This window comes from Podarcis gaigeae (assembly GCF_964106915.1).
Source record: "Podarcis gaigeae genome assembly, chromosome: 2".
NCBI lineage: Eukaryota > Metazoa > Chordata > Lepidosauria > Squamata > Lacertidae > Podarcis > Podarcis gaigeae.
In genome coordinates this window covers 114470457-114490947 of record NC_139679.1, presented here as the reverse complement: position 1 = coordinate 114490947, position 20491 = coordinate 114470457, and the positions used below count along the sequence as shown (strand labels likewise).

The following is a 20491-nucleotide window of genomic DNA, read 5'->3' as shown; positions in this document are numbered from 1 at the left end:
CCCGCCCTAAAAATTAATCAATTCGTTGGCTGGGGAGTCAGCAGACATCTGACAGGTGTTGCTAGGAAGAACACCAGCCATCAAGACAGGCCGGCCTCGCAAGGCTGTTGTAAGAATTACTGCAACAACGATTCAATGCAGGTGGAGCGCTAACAGCACGGACAAACATGTCCTGTTTACTCAGTGGTCACTTGGGGCTTACTTTCGAGTAAGTGTGGCCAGTGGCGTAGCGTGGGGGGTGCAGGGGGGGGCGGCCGCACCGGGCGCAACATCTGGGGGTTAGGGTTAGGGGGTGCAAATTACTTGCCTTGCCCCGGGTGCTGACAACCCATGCTACGCCACTGAGTGTGGCAGGGTCGAGGAACCAAGCAAGGTTACGGGAAAGCTCAGCCGTGCTGCCATTTCGATCAGATGACAATCCATTTGGCGGCGGAGAGGGATCACTCAGAGGACACGCATTGGGGGCTGCCTGGAACAGTTCCCGTGTCTGGGCAAAGCCGACTTTCCCGGGCGGGAGAGGCGTTGTCACCATTCCGTTGCCCGGGGGCACCATGCACGACAGCGCGCAACGAGCCGTCGGGGTGATTTCCTGCTGGCACATTGTGGGGGGGGCGCGACAGAGGGGCGCCACATCCTCGCTACTGGACCTAGAGTGGGCTGGTAGGGACTGGAAGGCAAAGACTTCCGAGGGAAGGTTTCTCATTGGATGCTATGCTGGGGGGGGTCGGACTAGATGACTCCTGGTGTCCCCTTTCAACACTAGGCTTGGGCATTCAGAAAAACCCCACCTGCCTTATCGGCCCCGCTTCCCGGCGGCCACGTGCTGCCTCTGCCAGCTCGGACATGCCCTCCCGAGGAGCGGGGGGGGGAGGAGGTGGGCCCGCCCCGTCCAGCCCTGGGGCGCGTAGTTTTCTCCGCCGCGGCTGCCGCAGCCCAGCCAGGCTCGGGGACTACACTTCCCGGCGTGCCGCGCGGCTCGACGCCAGCTATAAAAGGCCGCCCCGGACACGTTGCCTTCGGAGAGCGCGGTGCGGATCAGTTCGAGGTCTGCAGGCAGTTGAAGGTAGCGGAGAGAAAGAGGGGCGGTGGCCGGAGCTTTGTGTCCGGGGCTGTCGGGCTGTGCCGTCGAGGGGCGCGTGGCCGGAGGGTTGCAAAGCCCGGGGAGGGGCCTCTCCTTGCTTTGATCTCCCTGGGCGCGGCGCCGGGTGGGATCGCTTGGGGCGGGCGCGTTATGGCGAGGGAGGGGGCGGCGGCATGCACATGCTTCCGAAATGCTTGTCCGACGTTGACCTGGATGCACGGGGGATCAAGCATTTCCCTTGCTCCTGCGAGGTGCAGGATCCTGTGGGTGTGTCCGGCGAATTCGGTGCATGCCTGTTTTGCAGTTTGGGTTGGGATCACATCGCGGTAAGCGATGGTTTGGGGGCCATCGAGCACTTGTGCTGCTTGTTTGGAGGAAGTGAAACGCGAGCTTGCATTCAGACGACCAGACTGACTCGCTTCAGCCGTCGGGCAACGGGAGCAGCCAGGGAGGAGGAACAGTGCAGAACTTTCGAACAACATGCACCTTGAACAATAGGTTTTCTTGGGGGGGGGACAACCTCTCCAGTATGTTGCTCCCAGCCTGATAACGCTTGTAATAGTATGATGACTTAACTATGTCAATAGTGAGGGGAGAGATATTGTGTGGCACAGTACATAATGGCTTTTTCCACCTGCCTTGCCCCACCCTCCAGATCTAGGAGCCTTCACAGAATCATAGGGTTGGAAGGGAACCCAGGGGTCATCTATTCCAACCCCCTGCAATGCAGGTATCTCAATTGAAGCATCCATGACATGTGGCCACGCAACTCTGCTTTAAAACCTCCTAGGAGAGGTCTACAACCTCCCAGAGAGTCTGTTCCACTAGCAAACAGCTCTTACTGTCGGAAAGTTCTGATGTCCTTTCTTGTCACTTGAAGCCCTTGGTTCGAGTCCTGTCCTCCAGAGCAGGAAAAAGAGAGCCGTTTCCAGTGGAAAAAAACTGAGGGGGGAGAGACTCTGTTTGCCTTTGAGGGTGTTTGATTTCACCTGCGCTGCCCCTCCTTCAAAAGGGAGTTGCTACCTTGGCAGGGCACTGAATTAATGTGTATTTTATCGAGCTCAATAGAACGAAATATGAGTCACAGGGGCATGGAGAGTGTGTGTATTGACTTAACAGTACTTAGTCTTAATTAATTCTAACATTGCTTTATAGATTATAAATGCTGTATCAATTTGTTCATCACATATGTTCTATTGCGTTTTAACATGCTGGTTATTTGTAAGCCACTCTGGGATTCCTTTGAATGAAAAACATCAAATAAAAAAAAACATTTTTGGCAGCAGGAGCGACAAGGGCACAAGGCTATTCAATATAGGGGCTTTGTGGACCAGCTGCAGCCTCCCCGTCTCACACTGTGGCTGGCAAAAAACCAGCTGCACTAATATAAGATGGGGGGACACACCTTACAGTACGCATGAAAAGGATCTAGGGTTTTAGTGGACCACAAGCTTAACATGAGTCAACAGTGTGATGCAGCAGCAAAAAAAGCGAATGCTATTCTAGGCTGCGTCAACAGAAGTATAATTTCCAGATCAAGGGAAGTAATAGTGCTGCTCTATTATGCCTCGGTCAGGCCACACCTGGAATGCTGTGTCCAGTTCTGGGCGCCACAATTTAAAAAGGATGTTGACAAGCTGGAACATGTGCAGAGGAGGGCAGCCAAGATGATCAAGTGAGGAACAGTTGAAGGAGCAGTTTATGTTTAGCCTGAGGGTAGGAGGGGAGATTGAGAGGAGATCGGACACCCATCTTCAAATATCTTAAGGGCTGTCATGTGGAAGAGGGAACAAGCTTGTTTTCTCCTGCTCTGGAGGGTAGGACTCGAAGCAGAGGCTCCAAGCGCCATGAAAGGAGATTCCTAAACACCAGGAAGAACTTTCTGACAGCGAGAGTTGCTTGACAGTGGAACGGACTCCCTTGGGGTCTCGTTCCTTGGAGGTTTTTAAGCAGAGGTTGGGTGGTCGTCTGTACGATCTAGTTGAGATTTGTCCCTGCGAGGAGTTGGACTAGATGACTCTTCCAACTCTACAATTCTATGATTTCAAATAATGTTGGACGTTTTATGCCCTTTAAGAACAAATGTGCCAGGTGTTTGCGTGCACTTGTGCATGTCTTATCTAAATGGCGGGTTCCAAGCCCAGGGGTCAGCAAACTTTTTCAGCAGGGGGCCGGTCCACTCTCCCTCAGACCTTGTGGGGGGCCAGACTAGATTTTGAAAAGGAAAAATGAACGAATTCCTATGCCCCACAAATAACCCAGAGATGCATTTTAAATACAGTGGTACCTCGGGTTACATATGCTTCAGGTTACAGACTCCGCTAACCCAGAAATAGTACCTCGAGTTAAGAACTTTGCTTCAGGATGAGAACAGAAATTGCATGGCAGCAGCGGGAGGCCCCATTAGCTAAAGTGGTGCTTCAGGTTGAGAACAGTTTCAGGTTAAGAACGGACCTCTGGAACAAATTAAGTTCTTAACCTGAGGTACCACTTTAAAGGCACACATTCTACTCATGTAAAAACACCAGGCAGGCCCCACAAATAACCCAGAGATGCATTTTAAATAAAAGGACACATTCTACTCATGTAAAAACACGCTGATTCCCGGACCATCTGCAAGCCGGATTTAGAAGGGGATTGGGCCAGATCTGGCCCCCAGGCCTTAGTTCGTCTACCCATGCCCAAGCCTTTGACCCGGGTGAAATAAAGCCTACTTTCTAAGTGTGTGTGTGTGTGTGTAGTGGGGGGTTGCCTTTCTCTCTGCCATTTGGGTGCTGCCTCTCCGCCCACCCCACCCTTAACGGAAGTGTCTGTGCTTTCTTGCAGTTCTCAAGTTGTTGTCGTCTCGCTTCCTTGTGGCCAAGATGTGTGACAAACCCGACCTCTCCGAAGTGGAGAAGTTTGATAAGAAGAAGCTGAAGAAAACCAACACGGAGGAGAAGAACACACTTCCTTCGCAGGAGAGTAAGTGTTTCCTGGGACGGAGCCTTCCCTGCGGGCGTAACTGGGACTTTGGTTTCCCTCCAGCCGGGAGGAAAAAAGAAACTAACAATCAGTTTGCAGGCGGAAGCTCTGCAACTTGGGGAAGGGCAAACGTGGCCCACGACGGCTTGGCGGGGCAGCTGGTTGCAGCTTCAAGCAAGGGCCCACGCAGCTCGCCCAGTTCACTGGCATCTCTGGGGGGGTGGGCAAGAGATGTCCCTGCCTGAAAACCACGGAGAGTGTAGGCAATACTCAACAGGGTCTGACCGGAGTCTAGTGCTGCTGGGAAAGCCCAGGGCAGATTGGTGCTGCTTGGGAGTCCCACAGAAGTGCCTTGACTGCCTGACCCCTGGCCAGGCTTGTTCTGCCTTCAGCGGCCCCACCCCAGGGATTGGCGCTCCAGATAAAACTGGATTCCTCTTTCCTCTACTTCTGGTTCCTGGTAAGGAAGGAGGAGTATCCTGTGGCAGCAGAGGGGCTGCTGCTGCTGCTGCTTTCTGTCGACATCATCCGACAGGAATCTGGCTGCTGAGGAGGAGCTGAGCGTGTCTGGGCATCTCAGGCCCCACCTGAAAAAGAGTTTTTGCACTCTGCTGGCTGGCTGAGTGAGTCTCCATGCCCCCGAAGACCCACTTTTTATTAGTAGTAGTATTTTTAAAAAATAATTTCAGGTATTCGAAATAAGTGGTGAAAGAAAATTGGTGGGGCGGGGGAGTACAAACAGTACAATAAGAAATTTATCGTATAATCCAGGGGCCAGCAGACTTTTTCAGCAGGGGGCCAGTCCACTGTCCCTCAGACCTTGTTGGGGGCCGGACTATACTGTATTTTGAAAAAAAAAAATATGAACGAATTCCTATGCCCCACAAATACCGTATTTTTTGCTCTATAAGACTCCCTTTTCCCTCCTAAAAAGTATGGGGAAATGTGTGTGCGTCTTATGGAATGAATGCAGGCTGCGCAGCTATCTCAGAAGCCAGAACAGCAAGAGGGATCGCTGCTTTCGCTGTGCAGCGATCCCTCTTGTTCTGGCTTCTGAGATTCAGAATATTTTTTTCCTCTTGTTTTCCTCCTCCAAAAACTAGGTGCGTCTTATGGTCTGGTGCGTCTTACAGAGCGAAAAATACGGTGACCCAGAGATGCATTTTAAATAATAGCACACAATCTACTCATGTATAAACACTAGGCAGGCCCCACAAATAACCCAGAGATGCATTTTAAATAAAAGGGAACATTCTACTCATGTAAAAACACGCTGATTCCTGGACTGTCCGCGGGCCGGATTTAGAAGGCAATTGGGCCGGATCCGGCTTCTGGGCCTTAGTTTGTCTACCCAAGGTATAACCCATTGTGTAGAATCAGTTACATTTCAATACATTATTATATTATAATGTCCCAATACATACATGATTATTAGCAACATACTATATGCTGTATAAGCTCGTACCAAATGTCAATATATTCATCCAAAGTCTAAATCTATAAGCAATCCGTTCATATCGTTAGAAACACAGGTACAGTATATAAACTGCAGTTGCGATATAAGGGACTGGTATTTGGACTGGAGCATAATTGGAATTAATAAGATTTTGGAATGCAGCAACAAAGAAAATCATCAAGCCATTAATACCAGCATGTGGGGAGACACCTAAATTGTATACTTTGGCATCTCAGTGATTAGTATTATTAATTGTATTATAATTTGGCATTGTTATAATGAGGCTATTGGCTTGTTGTAATTGAAAACTAATAAAAATTATTATCGGGGTTAATAATCTAGTTTACGGTCAGCCCAATGCCTAGGTGCCATTTCCCCCACCCAGTGGAGTTGTTGTTATTATTATTATTATTATTATTATTATTATTATTATTATTATTAATTTCATTTCCGTACTGCATTATAATTTAAAGGAAAAAAATTGCCAAACTGTTGGCAACTCATTAAAACATTGAATAAAAAATCCAAACAAATTCAAGCTTCTCTAAATGACATTTTACTTTACCCATATTTAGTTACCTACTTAACTTACAAAGCTGTCCCATAGCAGAAGTACTCTAGGAAGACAGTGTGGTGTAGTGGTTATCAAGGGGGAGATCAGGGTTCAAGTCCCCACTCAGTCATGAAGCTCACTGCCTCTTAAGGGATCTCCATGTGGTTGCAATTGGACCCATTCCAGTCGCAAAACACGCCTGGGTAATGTTTAACACTTACCAGAGCACTAATAGTTCCTCCTTCTCTTTCAGCCATCGAACAGGAGAAGGAATCTGCGAAGTGCTCATAGAGAAGGCCTCTCCGCTTGGAAACATCCACGTTCTTCCTCCCTTTTTTTAATTGAGTGAGGTGTTTTTGTAATATGATGATGTCTGTTGTGTATATTGAGCAATGCAGCCTCCTCTTTAGCTGCTTTGGGGGGCCTTGAAGACCTGCCCCCTCCTCCCCATTTCTTCCTGGGCCGCTTCCTGTTTGGGGGCTGCCAAAGGGGGTGGGCAAAGGATGCCAAGAAAGAAAAGAGTTCTGGGGCTCATGCCGCCCCCCTCGCAAATCCCTCTCCTTCCTCTCCCCACACGCAGCAGCTCCACAAAGTGCCACTGCCTCAAATCTCTTTCAGCAGCTTTCCTTGATTTGTTTTTCCTACAAATGAAATGGAGAAATACCTGTGAAAAATAAACGAACATGAACTCCTTCAAGGTTGTCTTTTGTGTCTTTGTCAGAACTGTGGAGACCTGTTGCTGCTTCCTCCCTTGTGAATTGTGTACCCTCAAAAGTCTCCCGGTTTTCCAGGGACAGTCCTGGAATTACAGAAGCCATCCCGGTTTCTGATTTGATCCCATAATGTCCCGGTTTTCCTTTTTCCTCCACCTCTTAAAGGGTAAAGGGACCCCTGACCATTAGGTCCAGTCGTGGCAGACTCTGGGGTTGCGGCGCTCATCTCGCTTTATTGGCCAAGGGAGCCAGCGTACATCTTCTGGGTCATGTGGCCAACATGACTAAGCCGCTTCTGGCGAACCAGAGCAGCGCACGGAAACACCGTTTACCTTCCCGCCTGAGCGGTACCCATTTTATCTACTTGCACTTTGACATGCTTTTGAACTGCTAGGTTGGCAGGAGCAGGGACCGAGCAACGGGAGCTCACCCCATTGTGGGGATTCGAACCGCTGACCTTCTGATTGACAAGTCCTAGGCTCTGTGGTTTAACCCACAGCGCCACCCGCGTCCCTCCCTTGTGGATTGCATACCCTCAAAAGTCTCCAGGTTTTCCAGGGACGGTCCTGGAATTACAGAAGCCATCCTGGTTTCTGATTTGATCCCAGAATGTCCCGGTTTTCCTTTTTCCTTCACATCTTAGAGAAGAATTAAAAGTGGTGTTTGTGAGTGTGTGTGTGTGTGTGTGTGTGAGAGAGAGAGAGTGAGTGCGCGCGATTGGGTACGAAAACAGTCCTGTTTATACTGAAAATAAAAACCAAATGAAGGAAACATTGAAGCTGGCATACAAAGCCCTTCCTATAATTTTGAAGGAAGATTTCACCAATCCACTTGAAATTCTTTCATTGCAGTGCTTCATATGTTACAACAATGGCGGATTTTTGCATTTCCATTGCAGGCTGACTATGCATGGCTTTTACATTTGAAGGACAACTGTGGGCTGCTTCACACTTGTGTCCCATCAGGCAAAAAGGCAGGAAATAAATGAATAAATAACACTTGATCACTCTACACTGATCTGTTTTTACACATGCATGTTCATCCCTGGATGAGTGCATCCTCACCACAGAATATGCGCCATGCCTTACATCTCGTTAAGGACAAAAAAATAAAGGTGGGGGGAAGCTATCCAAATGTGCAAAAAAAGTTTAAAATAGGTATTTTTGACTTGCTTTGGAGACACAGAAATCTGCCTTTTGCTGTGATGTGCAAAGTTGCAGTAAGCAGACAGCAAAACGGCTGCAAACAGAATACTTGGGACATGTTCGTCCCCATTCCTAATTAAGATCAAAGTATAACCCTATAAGGTAAAAACAAAAAAGGTAAAGGGCCCTTGGATGGTTAATTCTAGTCAAAGGCAGTTGGGGTTGCGCCGCTCATCTCGCTTTCAGGCCGAGGGAACCGGCGTTGGTCCACAGCTTTCCAGGTCATGTGGCCAGCAGGACTAGACTACTTCTGGTGCAACGGGACACCGTGATGGAAACTGGAGTGCACAGAAATGCCATTCACCTTCCTGATGCAGCGGTACCTATTTATCTACTTGCACTGGCATTCTTTCGCACTGCTAGGTTGGCAGGAGCTGGGACCGAGCAATGGGAATCATAGAGTTGGAAGAGACCACAAGGGCCATCGAGTCCAACCCCCTGCCAAGCAGGAAACACCATCAGAGCACTCCTGACATATGGTTGTCAAGCCTCTGCTTAAAGACCTCCAAAGAAGGAGACTCCACCACACTCCTTGGCAGCAAATTCCACTGTCGAACAGCTCTTACTGTCAGGAAGTTCTTCCTAATGTTTAGGTGGAATCTTCTTTCTTGTAGTTTGGATCCATTGCTCTGTGTCCGCTTCTCTGGAGCAGCAGAAAACAACCTTTCTCCCTCCTCTATGTGACATCCTTTTATAGCTCACCCCATCGCGGGGATTCAAACCCCCAACCTGATCGGCAAGCCCAAGAGGCTCAATGGTTTAGACCACAGCACCACCCTGTAATCCTATACAGTGGTACCTCGGGTTAAGAACTTAATTCATTCCAGAGGTCTGTTCTTAACCTGAAATGGTTCTTAACCTGAGGTACCACTTTCGCTAATGGGGCCTCCTGCTGCCACTGGCGTGCGATTTTCCTTCTTATCCTGGGGCAAAGTTTTTAACCTGAAGCAACCACTTCCTGGTTAGTGGAGTTTGTAACCCGAAGCATCTGTAGCTTGATGTACCACTGTAATCCACTTATGACACATAGGCCACATCTGCACTATCCCCTTTTAAGAGAGTCATAGCACATTACACAGCCTTGGGTTTTCTAAGGGTGCTGAAAATAGGAGACACCCTATTGCCCTCCCGCAGATACAGTTCCCAGAATTCCCTATAAAGAGAGACCTGCGTATTAAACCACTCTAGAAATTTGAGCTCTGAGGAGAGGAATTGGGGGTTGCTCAAGAGTTGCACCACCTTTGTGAAACTTGCTGGTTAACTCTTGCTAAACAGAGAGATGGCACAAGAACTTGCTTGAAGAAAACTGCCCGTTAAGAAGCTGTGAAGAATTACTGTCAGCGCGGCAGCTGGTTTCATATTTCAAGAAGACGGAGATACAAAATGTGTTCAGATGACTTGCGTGGCAATAAGCATCCTTTGAGGAGCTTTGCGCAGTGGCAGTATCGTAGCCAATGAGGTTAATTCGAGGCGCGATTATTGCTAATTGAAAATAAGCATCCTTTGAGGATACACTTTTCCCTTGAGAAATCCCCGGACATGTTCCCGTTACAGAGATAGGAAAACGGGCGCAGAGAGGAGGGACTTGCCCTGTGAGCATAGCTGTCAACCGTCCCTTATTTGGCGGGAAATTCCCTTATCCCAGCGCCGTGTCCCGCTGCTGTCCCTTATTGATGATGTCCCTTAAATTTCCCGGGTTTCAAAGGAAGCAGCTCCTCTCTCTCCCTCCCTCCCTGCCGGCCAGGGAGGAGGGAGGCTCCAGCTGTGTTGCTTGGCTGCGTTGCTCACCCAATAAGGAGTCTTAAGAATGACGGGGGGGTGGAGCTTGCATGCCTTTTGCTGATCAAATCGGCCACGTTGCCTGAGGACTCGCCTTTGCTCAGCGCTTCCAGCGGAGAGGTGACGGTGGTTTTCCTTGCTGCATCCCCTTTGCCGGGTTGCTGTGCTGTGGGAACCACCACTTGAGGCTTCGTTTGGCTGCTGGCTGGGCTTTCTGCCTTTGGCTCGGAGGGGCTCAGTAGTTGAACATACCTGTGCCTGGAAAATCCCTTATTTTGGCTGCTCGTCCCTTATTTTCAAATCTGTAAGTGGACAGCTATGCCTGTGAGCCTACAGACAGTTGATCCATTTCTTCAACACTGCTGAACCGCACCATGCATGTGTGTCCGCCATGTTCTTTTTCATTCCTCCCCAAACATGAAAGACAAGCATTTTCCTGAAAGAATCATTTATTTCATTATTCCACGTGGAAATAAATTAGATTTGGCTTCGAATTAAGACTGTGTAGAAAAAAAAGCTGCTTTTCCCCCCTCTGGAGTGTTACAAAGGGCATTCTGGATAAGGAAAGGCTAGAGGATAACAAGCTTTGGCACAAAGGGGTAGTAGAGCACAGATTTTTGGCCTGAGGTGTTTGGAATGATGGGTGGTAAGTGTTGGGCCTGAGGCAGAGAGGATCTTCTCTCAGGTCCAAGGTGAGGAAACGTCAAGGTATGGAGTGTCCTCTCAAGGTTGTCTTTGATCGCTCCCAACTCCCCAGTTCCCCAGCAAAGCTCCCACATCATCCAGGGCCTTCTGGATGCTCCCAGCCAGATGCTCAGCATTGGTCTCCTGGCAACAATTGAAGGCAGTGACAGCAAAGTTAACATGGGTAGGCAGAGGGTTGTAGCAGACAGCATAGCCGTCGGGGACCAGTGGCCCGTAGCACATCACACAATCCGTGCGGGCAGCTACCTGAGGGAGAAAAAATGAAATGTGATCAGCAGATCATCGCCATCCCTTGTTACTTCTTTTTCTTTAAAGTACTGGCTGTTTTTCCACATTAAGATGATGATGAGAATAATAATAATAATAATTTATTATTTATACCCTGCCCATCTGGCTGGGTTTCCCCAGCCACTCTGGACGGCTTCCAACAGAACATTAAAATACAATAACCTATTCAACATTAAAAGATTCCCTGAACAGGGCTGCCTTCAGATGTCTTCTAAAAGTCTGGTAGTTGTTTTTCTCTTTGACATCTGGTGGGAGGGTGTTCCACAGGGCGGGTGCCACTACCAAGAAGGCCCTCTGCCTGGTTCCCTGTAACTTGGCTTCTCGTAGCGAGGGAACCACCAGAAGGCCCTCGGCACTGGACCTCAGCGTCCGGGCAGAACGATGGGGGTGGAGACGCTCCTTCAGGTATACTGGACCGAGGAATGACATAAACAACAATATTCCACAAACCACAAAGGAAGTAAAACAAACAGACAAAGGTCTTCACTAGTAAGCACCAGCCTCAATAGCAACACTCCGATTCATAAGTCTGTCTGGTGGAACAAACATGTTTTTTTTCCACTTGGTGCAGGAAAAGTCTTGTGTCGGAGGAGCACCAGATTCAAATTCTCACTCAGCCATGAAGCTAACTAGGTGATGTTTGACCATTTCATCTCAACTGAACCTTCTTCACAATATTGGTTAGAACAAGGGGAGGAAGGGAAGAGAATCTTAAATGTTGCCTCAAGCTCCATAAGGAAAAGGTATGACTAAATTGTAATAAGAATTGAGGTGGTGGTGTTTTTTTAAAGGGATGTTGCTTGTCAGGCCTCCTGGGAAAAGCATCCCACAATCATGGTGCCATCACTGGCAAGGCCCTGCTCTGCACACCCATAGATTCTAAGTACGAAACCCAGAGCAGAATTTTTCCAGAAGGCCTTGGCAACCAAGGAGGTTCACGTGTGAGGAGGCGCTTGAAAAGTCACAACACAAGGGCCACGACTCCGTGGTATGACACATATTTTTCATGCAAAAGGTCCCAGGTTGAATCCTTAGCCTCTCTGGGTAGGGTTGGGACAGAGCCCAGTTTGAAACCTTGGAGGGCCACTGCCAGTCAGTGTAGACCAGTGTCTCCCAAACTTGAGCCTCCAGCTTTTTGGGACTACAACTCCCATCATCCCTAGCTAGCAGGACCAGTGGTCAGGGATGATGGGATGTTGACCAATGGTGAATATATATACCACTTTTTTTTTTAAAGGAAATTGCTGTACATAAGTATTTTTATAAATAAATGTCATTGGGACATATAATTAGGGACCCAAAGAAGAAGAAGAGTTTAGATTTGATATCCCGCTTTATCACTACCCGAAAGAGTCTCAAAGCGGCTCACATTCTCCTTTCCCTTCCTCCCCCACAACAAACACTCTGTGAGGTGAGTGAGGCTGAGAGACTTCAGACAAGTGTGACTGTCCCAAGGTCACCCAGCAGCTGCATGTGGAGGAGCGGGGAAGCGAACCCGGTTCACCAGATTACGAGTCCACCGCTCTTAACCACTACACCATACTGGCTCTCAGGAGGATGAACGAAAGACGTAAAGGACTCTGATCTTCAGCTACATAGGAATGTGGAGGCCTAGCAAGCTCTACCTGTCCTGTGGAGAGTTTCCAGTGAGACGCCACAGCGTAGGAAGTGTCCATGAAAAGCTCCGGCACCCGGAAGCCATCGGCAATGGCCTCCAGCTTCATTCCCAGCAAATGGCGGTCGATGCCTTGCCCAGCCAGAGCCTGCAAAAGAATCAGAGGACAGAGGATTTCCCAGGGCTCAATGGGAAGCAGACTTCATGATGACGCTGTTCCAAGGCACCCCCAAAGCTTGCATGTGTTCCGGACGCAGCTAGAGAAGGAATGGTGAGTTTGCTTATCCAACAATGGTGTACACTTATATTTCTATAGCTTGATACCTGTGGGCTCTTGTGTTCTTAAAAAAGGAGCCTGGAATTGGGACAAGGCAAACCATGGTTTTCCTCCACACTTTCCTTGGCGTTGCAATACTTGTGCTCTGTCACTACGGGCTGCTATTGTGCTGTTCGTTCCACCCACCTAAAAACAGCTTCTCCTGCAACCACCACCATGTCATCACAGGGTGTCAAGAGGAGCTTTAAATATATCTAAGATGTCACAGTTGGAGATTCACAACCTACAATCTTTTGGAAAGGGTGCGGAGAAGAAATCAAATCAGAAAAACAGCACAGGCAAAATCACATTTCCTGTAGCAGTGTGGAGCTGCGTCTAAATTCCTTTCCCCCTTGCTCCCACCCACCAAACCCTTTTTGTTCTTTTCAAATACTGTAAGAAGGGATCCAGTCAAAGATTGACTGTTTCATCTAATTACGCCCTAATTGTCACCTGCAGTTCCTCAGGGCTCGGGCCTACACATAACAGGGTTTTCTTTTCTTTTTTAACACACACAAAATCAGGCCTTCTTTCACTCAGTGCCAGATTAGTTCCCAACAAGAAACACACTTTATGTGTTTTTAAAGAAAGAATCCTGTTAAGTTGTAGGTGAACATATCAGACGACACAGCGATTCTTCAAACGGCTCTTGTTTATTCACAGGCCAGAACAGAACTGAACTGAAGGGTTCAGCCAGCCTGCTTATATAGAGCTCCACTACAACGCAACAGTAACCATTTTCTGTAACTATCCAATCACTGAACGTCACTTTCGATCCCTTATTTGCATAACTATCTACAGTATCCCCCTGCTGGCCCAGGGTGAGAACTTCAGTACTTAACAAATCCTGCTGCCATTTTGTCTTGTAGCAGAATTTCCGACAACGAGCTTCCCATTCGCTACCAACAGGAAGACACAAGTCCTGCAGAACTCCTCACTGAGTCCTTTGTTTGTTGGTTACATTTTTGTAATCTCACTTTTCAGACGATTCGTGTATCCCACTGCCGCTCACATCAATTAGAGAGAGAAAGAGAGAACATGCATGGTGACGGTCTTGCAGGCTAAATAAAAATACAAGTCACACAAAGAAGAGGAAAGGGTCAGGGAAAAAGCAGGGAGGGGAAATTAGTCATTAAAAGTGAGCTATAAAAGTAGGCAGTAAGCGCTTCCTGTGTCTATTCTTTATACAACCAAGCGACTCCTGTACAGGGAATTTTGTTACCTGCTCTGTGAGGGTGCTGTGAACCTCGACTGCTTTCTTCAGCAAAGACAATCTTTCCGGAGCCTAGTGTGCAGAAGAGGAGGAAATGGATCACAGATGGAGGGCAGGAAGTTCCAAGTCTCTCTCACACATAATAATAATAATAATAATAATAATAATAATAATAATAGGTGGCATTTGCCTATTGACATTATTATCATTGCAGTGGTACCTCGGGTTAAGAACTTAATTCGTTCTGGAGGTCTGTTCTTAACCTGAAACTGTTCTTAATCTGAAGCACTACTTTAGCTAATGGGGCCTCCTGCTGCCGCTGCGCTGTCGCTGTGCGATTTCTGTTCTCATCCTGAAGCAAAGTTCTTAACCTGAGGTAATATTTCTGGGTTAGCAGAGTCTGTAACCTGAAGTGTCTGTAACCCAAGGTGCCACTGTATTTACTACTAGGTTATACTCAGAACAGACCCACCCTAAAATTAATGAATGTAACTAAGTTAGGTCCATTCATTTGAACACGTCTACTCTGCGTAAAATTTAGTTGAATATACCATCCAATGCATTAGATTTCTTATCTGCCCTTCACCATGAAGTGGCAGGGTGGCTTACAAAAACAAAAAACAAAAAACAATTCACAAAATAAATTGTAGTCAAGAGAATAGACTGGGACCTAAATATATATGTATCTTGGATGTCAAAGGTCAGGGGTGAAGAAGGGCGTCTTTCGCAAAACTGCGTACGGTTTTTACTGTGTTTCTATATTTTGTTGCGAGGCTGCCTGAAGTGGACAGGGTACACATGATATTATTTATTATTATTATTAGATAATGAAGGTGTCAGATGCACCTCTGGGGGTGGGGATTCCACAACTTAGGGTCTGCCACAGAGAATGCCCTCTTTCCAAGACACCACAACTCTCCAAATTCAAGGCAGTGGAATCACCTGACAATCCATCTCTCTTTGCAGGGAACTCTGGGAATTGTAGCTCTGTGAGGGGAAGAGGGGTCTCCTAACAACTATCAGCACCCTTAGCAAACTACACTTCCCATTGGTTCCCTCTCTGAGAGGGCCGGAAGCCATGGCCATTGATGATGTGTTATATAAATAGGCCTGAAATGCACAGTGTTAGTGTGGCCTAGTCTCCCAGGTGCATAGCTGTCAACGTTTCCTCTTTTTTTAAAGGGAAATTCCCTTATTCTGAATAGGATTCCTCACAAGAAAAGGGAAAAGTTGACAGCTATGCCCAGGTCCTGGTTCAACACTCTAGCCACAACTCATCATATCCAAAGTTACTGCGGTCCACTCTTGTCCTTTCAAGCCTCCTTAGGAAGCAGGGGCTGTATACCTGACAGTCGTCGTCAGCCATGGCTCGGACAAAGGCCAGTGCAGCAGAGGTAGTGGAGCGAATGGTCTCCGTCCGGCCGCGGTGGAAGCGACGGAGTGAGGCCGACTCGGCGGTTGCGCACAGCTCCCCATGTGCCCTGAGGGAGGCACAGCAGTCAGGCACAACAACACAAACACACAGCCCTTCTGCGCAATGCACACAGCCTGCCCTTCCTCGGATGAGCAATCCCACATACTGTGCTTTTCGCTCCATAAGACGCACTTTTTCCCTCCTAAAAATTAAGGGGAAATGTGTGCGGTCTTATAGAGCGAATGCAGGGGGGAGGCAGGCAGGAAAAGCCCCCAAGAGCCACGGACAAGCTCCGCAGGGCTCTTCCCCAGGACGGAGAAGGGACTGACGCGGCCAGTCAGTCCCTTCTTCCTCCTCGTAGAAAAGCCCGCAGGAGCCGCACGCTCCTTAAAGGGTGCATGGCTCCCGTGGGCTTTTGCAGGAGGTGGGGCTTCTGCTGGGAGAGGCTGTTCACGGCTAAGGAAGCCAAGACAGCGAGCGGGATCCATCCTGCTCGCTCTCTTGGCCTCTCTCCGACGGTTAAGGAAGCGAGCGGGGTCTCAGCTTCCTTAGCTGCGCACAGCCTCTCCCGGCCAGAGAGGCTGCGCGTGGCTATGGCAGAGGCCAAGAGAGTGAGCGGGATGGATCCCGCTCGCTCTCTTGGCTTCTTTGCTCTTTGGGGCTGGGGGGGGGGGGACCCAGGCTGCCCGGGTTTCCCTGGCAGCCCTGAGAAGCTCTGGGAGAAGCGGACAGGCTTCATATTTTTTTTCTTGATTTCCCCCTCTAAAAATTAGGTGTGCCTTATGGTCCGGTGCGCCTTATGGAGTGAAAAATAACACACAAAAATAACACAAAAGCACATTATTCCGTTTAGCCTTAACTGGTCTGATGCCAACTTGCACCTCTTCCTGGAAAAAACAGGACAGCACATTCCATTTAACATTCCCTAAAGCCGGCTTCACTCCAGGATAGCTCAAGTTGGCGTGAGCGTGGTGCTGATCACGCCAAGCTTGCAGGATCGATCCCTGTTTGAGACAGCTAGTTGGGACTAGATGAACCTCAAGGGTCCTTTCCACCTCTACAGTTCTATAATTCTACCTGTGAAGGGACACGGGTGGCGCTGTGGGTTAAACCAAAGAGCCTAGGCCTTGCCGATCAGAAGGTCAGCGGTTCGAATCCCCGTGACGGGGTGAGCTCCTGTTGCTTGGTCCCTGCTCCTGCCAACCTAGCAGTTCAAAAGCACGTCAAAGTGCAAGTAGATAAATAGGTACCGCTCCAGCGGGAAGGTAAACGGTGTTTCCGTGCACTGCTCTGGTTCGCCAGAAGCGGCTTAGTCATGCTGGCCACATGACCTGGAAGCTGTACACCAGCTCCCTTGGCCAATAAAGCGAGATGAGCGCTGCAACCCCAGAGTCGGTCACAACTGGACCTAATGGTCAGGGGTCCCTTTACCTTTACCTGTCAAGGCAGTCACCTCACCTGTAATAGGCTAGCTGCAGTGCCACCTGCAGGACAGAATCTGGGCTCAGCCTAAGGCGTTTGAGAAGCTCCTTGCCAAACCCGCAGTAAGTGAAACAGCTGATGTCCAGGTCGGTGATGAGTCTGTGATAAAAGAGAAAAGGGAGGCAGATTGATTAGACAACAACCCCCAGCTGCAACTTACAGCCTGCCTGCCTGCCTGCCTGCCTACACACCCCCTTGCAATGCCAGAAACTATGTACCTTATCCTACCATCTTCCAAGGCCAGCTTAAATGCCACAGTGCAGTGCAAAATTCCGCTGCTAGAATTCTGCGTCAGTTGTGCTGTTTCTGCAACCAGAACTGACAGGGTTTCTGGTAAAGGTAAAGGGACCCTGACCATTAGGTCCAGTGTGGTGTGGTGTAGTGGTTAAGAGTGGTGGACTCGTAATCCTGGGGAACCAGGTTCGCTTCCCCGCTCCTCCACATGCAGCTGCTGGGTGACCTTGGGCCAGTCACACTTCCTTGAAGTCTCTCAGCCCCACTCACCTCACAGAGTGTTTGTTGTGGGGGAGGAAGGGAAAGGAGAATGTTAGCCGCTTTGAGACTCCTTAAAGGGAGTGAAAGGCGGGATATCAAATCCAAACTCTTCTTCTTCTTCTTCTCGTGACCGACTCTGGGGTTGCGGCGCTCATCTCGCTTTAGTGGCCCAGGGAGCCGGCATACAGCTTCCGGGTCATGTGGCCAGCATGACTAAGCTGCTTCTGGCGAACCAGAGCAGCGCACGGAAACACCGTTTACCTTCCCGCCGGAGCGGTACCTATTTATCTACTTGTACTTTGACGTGCTTTCGAACTGCTAGGTTGGCAGGAGCTGGGACCAAGCAACGGGAGCTCACCCCTTCGCAGGGATTTGAACCGCCGACCTTCTGATTGGCTGGGGAAACTCAGCCAGATGGGCGGGGTATAAATAGTAAATTATTATTATAGCCATGATTTTTTTTTTAATTATTTAATTTATATACTGCCCTATACCTGGAGGTCTTAGGCTATGATAAACCACCTTCTGAATACTGGAAACCACAGGACTGTTGCGCTCAGCTGCTGCTTGTGAGCTTCCCATGGGCATTTGTTTGGTGCCTTTCAAAACAGGATGGCAGACTAGATAGGCCTTTGGCCTAATCCAGCCGTGGATTCTTCTGTTCTCGTGGAAGAGGGCTGCTTCCTGGGTTCCTAAGAGGCCTCTGTTGCACATCTCTGGTAAGTTGCAGCTTCCCTTTCATATGCAAATGGACGTGGCGGATAGCAAACAGAGGGACACATTGTACAGCGCCAGCCTCCGTCGCTCTGGCTTAACCTCATCTCAACCTGCCCCTAAAAAACATCTGTTTGGTACAAAAGAACACTCTGCTCCCCTTGCGACAGCCAGGTCTTTGCGACTCGGAAACTGAGAAACAAGGCTTAATGGGGAGAAACAAGAATCACTGTGTTCTCTGTTGCAGGGAGCTCTGAATGAAAACCCAACACAAGGAGCAAGATGGACCTGGTTTTCACACTGGGAAACGCTCAATAACAAGACCGCAGCATTGTCTCTAATTTGGCTGTGGTTCTCCTCCTTCTGCCCAAATCCCACTCTGATTGTGACACCACTCTCAAACACACACACACTCACATGTCCAGGTTCTGTTTGGCGTGTTCGATGTCGCGTTTGATTTCCGGAGTGAAACAGAAGTAGAGTTTTTTGGGCAACTGCAGAGGTATCAGTGGGGCGCGGACTGGGACAGGATCTTTGCTGGCATTTGGGGAGGAAAGAGACAGAAAAAATGCATTAAAAATAAAGTGATGGGTTAAAGACCCATGTTTGTTTGTCTTCCTGTGGCAAGGGAGACAAACTCCTGATATTGTTGGGACTTCAGATCCCATCGGCATCCCAGGACAAGCCCAGTTCACATTATGAATACAACCACCGTCAATAACATCTTAAATTCAGCATGTAAGGTACTATAAACCTTCCAAATATCCAGACTGGTATCCACACAAAACTGGTGTCTATATGAAATATGTTCAAATGTAGCCAGGACTGTGAGTTCCTCAGATCATTGCATAATGGACAAAAAATAGTTTTAAAAAGGCTTTCTCAAAACAGGAAGTTCCAACTCCCATCTTTCATCTGCCTCCCAGTGTTGAAGAACACAGGAAGTCCTCCCCTTACACAGGGCAGCTTTCGACAAAAGAGGAACCAGTGCTGGGCACGAAATATTTATTCATTTTCATATGAAACTCAGGGGCTGCCCTCTCAGGACCCTTGAACAATCTCCCCCAGTTTTTCTGTTTTTACTTCCAGACCTTCACATCTCTAGCAGTGCACCTCCCTAATCCTGTGATATATTAAGGCTCCTAAACTTCCTCACAGTAATTTTTAAGAGAGCTGGAGCACCCAACATCTTTAGAACAATTTCTGAAAACAGAAATATGCTTGTCTCTTCCTCAGTATCACCACTGCACAAAACCTTCTACTGGACCTGAATCTGACGAGCCCCACATCCCTTCCGCGCTCCTGGTGAGGGCATTACCAGTAGTCAAGGACGTGGTCTATGATGGTGGCGATTGGTTGTCCTTCAGCAACAGCTTGTTCATAAAGCACTCCACAGGAGCCATCTTCTCCCACAATAAACTGGGAGCATGGGGTGGGAGCAAGAGAAGGCAAACATGTGGAAAGAAAAGACAAAGAGAGAGAGAGGGTGTGATAGCCAGAAAGGACTTACGAGAGCTTCCATCTTGAAACAGAGGCAAGGAACCTCTGCCCCCTTGGGATGTTTCCGGACTACAATTCCCATCATCCCTGACCACTGGCCTTGCTGCTTGGGGTTGATGAAAGTCACTCTCCAACAACATCTGCAAGGCCAGAGGTTTCTTCACCTTTGCTCAATGAGTCAAAGCAGGCAATTATTATTATCTACATTGTCAACACCTAATTTTGGATCCTGGCCTTGCCCATCCTCAGTACACAGTCCCGATAAGGTTTCTTACAAGGGCTGAAAAAGTTTCCCCACCCCTGGGATACAGAATAGGTAAAGGCAAAGGTAAAGGACCCCTGACAGTTCAGTCCAGTTGTGGACGACTCTGGGGTTGCGGCGCTCATCTCGCTTTATTGGCCGAGGGAGCCAGCGTGCAGCTTCCGGGTCATGTGGCCAGCATGACTAAACTGCTTCTGGCGAACCAGAGCAGTGCACGGAAATGCTGTTTACCTTCCCGCTGGAGTGGTACCTATTTATCTACTTGCACTTTGACGTGCTTTTGAACAGCTAGGTTGGCAGGAGCAGGGACCGAGCAACGGGAGCTCACCCCGTCCTAAGTTCTGTGTCTTGACCCACAGCGCCACCCGTGACCCTAATGGAAGGATAGAAAAGTATTAAATAAATAAGTGTGATGACACCAAGTGGAAATGGTATAGTACACCTTTAAAAAGGCTTGGGTTTCCTCATACCAAACCACTCTGGCCATGCATCTGACTGGCTATGTTTCCCCATAAGAACCACAAAAGCAACGATCCAATTCTTTCCTGCTTGCTGCTTGCTTCTGCATTTATTTAAGTACAGCCTTTGCTTAGGGTGTCTCCAAACTGCCAAGTATTTTGCAGGAGAGAGCCAAGCGCATACAGGAGGGCAACCCAGTCAGATGGGCAGGGTAATACTACTACTACTAATAATAATAATAATAATAATAATAACCACAGAGCCTAGGACTTGCTGA

At 48.5% G+C, this 20491-nt stretch overlaps 2 protein-coding genes across 2 annotated transcripts in view; one reads left to right on the top strand and one right to left on the bottom strand.

The window, feature by feature from the left end:
* The first annotated feature begins 3886 nt into the window (after window positions 1–3886).
* LOC310838090 (thymosin beta-15A homolog) lies at window positions 3887–6751 on the top strand. The gene is made up of 2 exons (XM_083725484.1): window positions 3887–4045; window positions 6308–6751. The coding sequence occupies exons 1-2, from the start codon at window positions 3946–3948 to the stop codon at window positions 6343–6345; spliced, it is 138 nt and encodes a 45-aa protein (XP_083581610.1). The 5' UTR covers window positions 3887–3945; the 3' UTR covers window positions 6346–6751.
* Window positions 6752–10182: 3431 nt separating this feature from the next.
* LOC310837475 (carnitine O-acetyltransferase-like) overlaps window positions 10183–20491 on the bottom strand; it is a 37088-nt gene continuing 26779 nt past the window's right edge. Inside the window, exons 8-14 of the mRNA XM_083724114.1 lie at window positions 19312–19412; window positions 18411–18530; window positions 16761–16883; window positions 15234–15369; window positions 13898–13960; window positions 12370–12507; window positions 10183–10702 (exon numbers count right to left, since the gene is read on the bottom strand). Coding sequence (XP_083580240.1) covers window positions 10475–10702; window positions 12370–12507; window positions 13898–13960; window positions 15234–15369; window positions 16761–16883; window positions 18411–18530; window positions 19312–19412 — 909 coding nt within the window. The 3' untranslated portion in view covers window positions 10183–10474. The remainder of the gene's footprint in view (window positions 10703–12369; window positions 12508–13897; window positions 13961–15233; window positions 15370–16760; window positions 16884–18410; window positions 18531–19311; window positions 19413–20491) is intronic.

What these genes read in the sequence shown, in the direction of transcription:
- LOC310838090 (XM_083725484.1), top strand. Translation starts at nt 3,946, where the DNA reads ATGTGTGACAAACCCGACCTCTCCGAAGTGGAGAAGTTTGATAAGAAG. An exon ending in CACACTTCCTTCGCAGGAGA is followed by an intron (nt 4,046 to 6,307) that starts GTAAGTGTTTCC and finishes CTTCTCTTTCAG; the next exon opens with CCATCGAACAGGAGAAGGAA.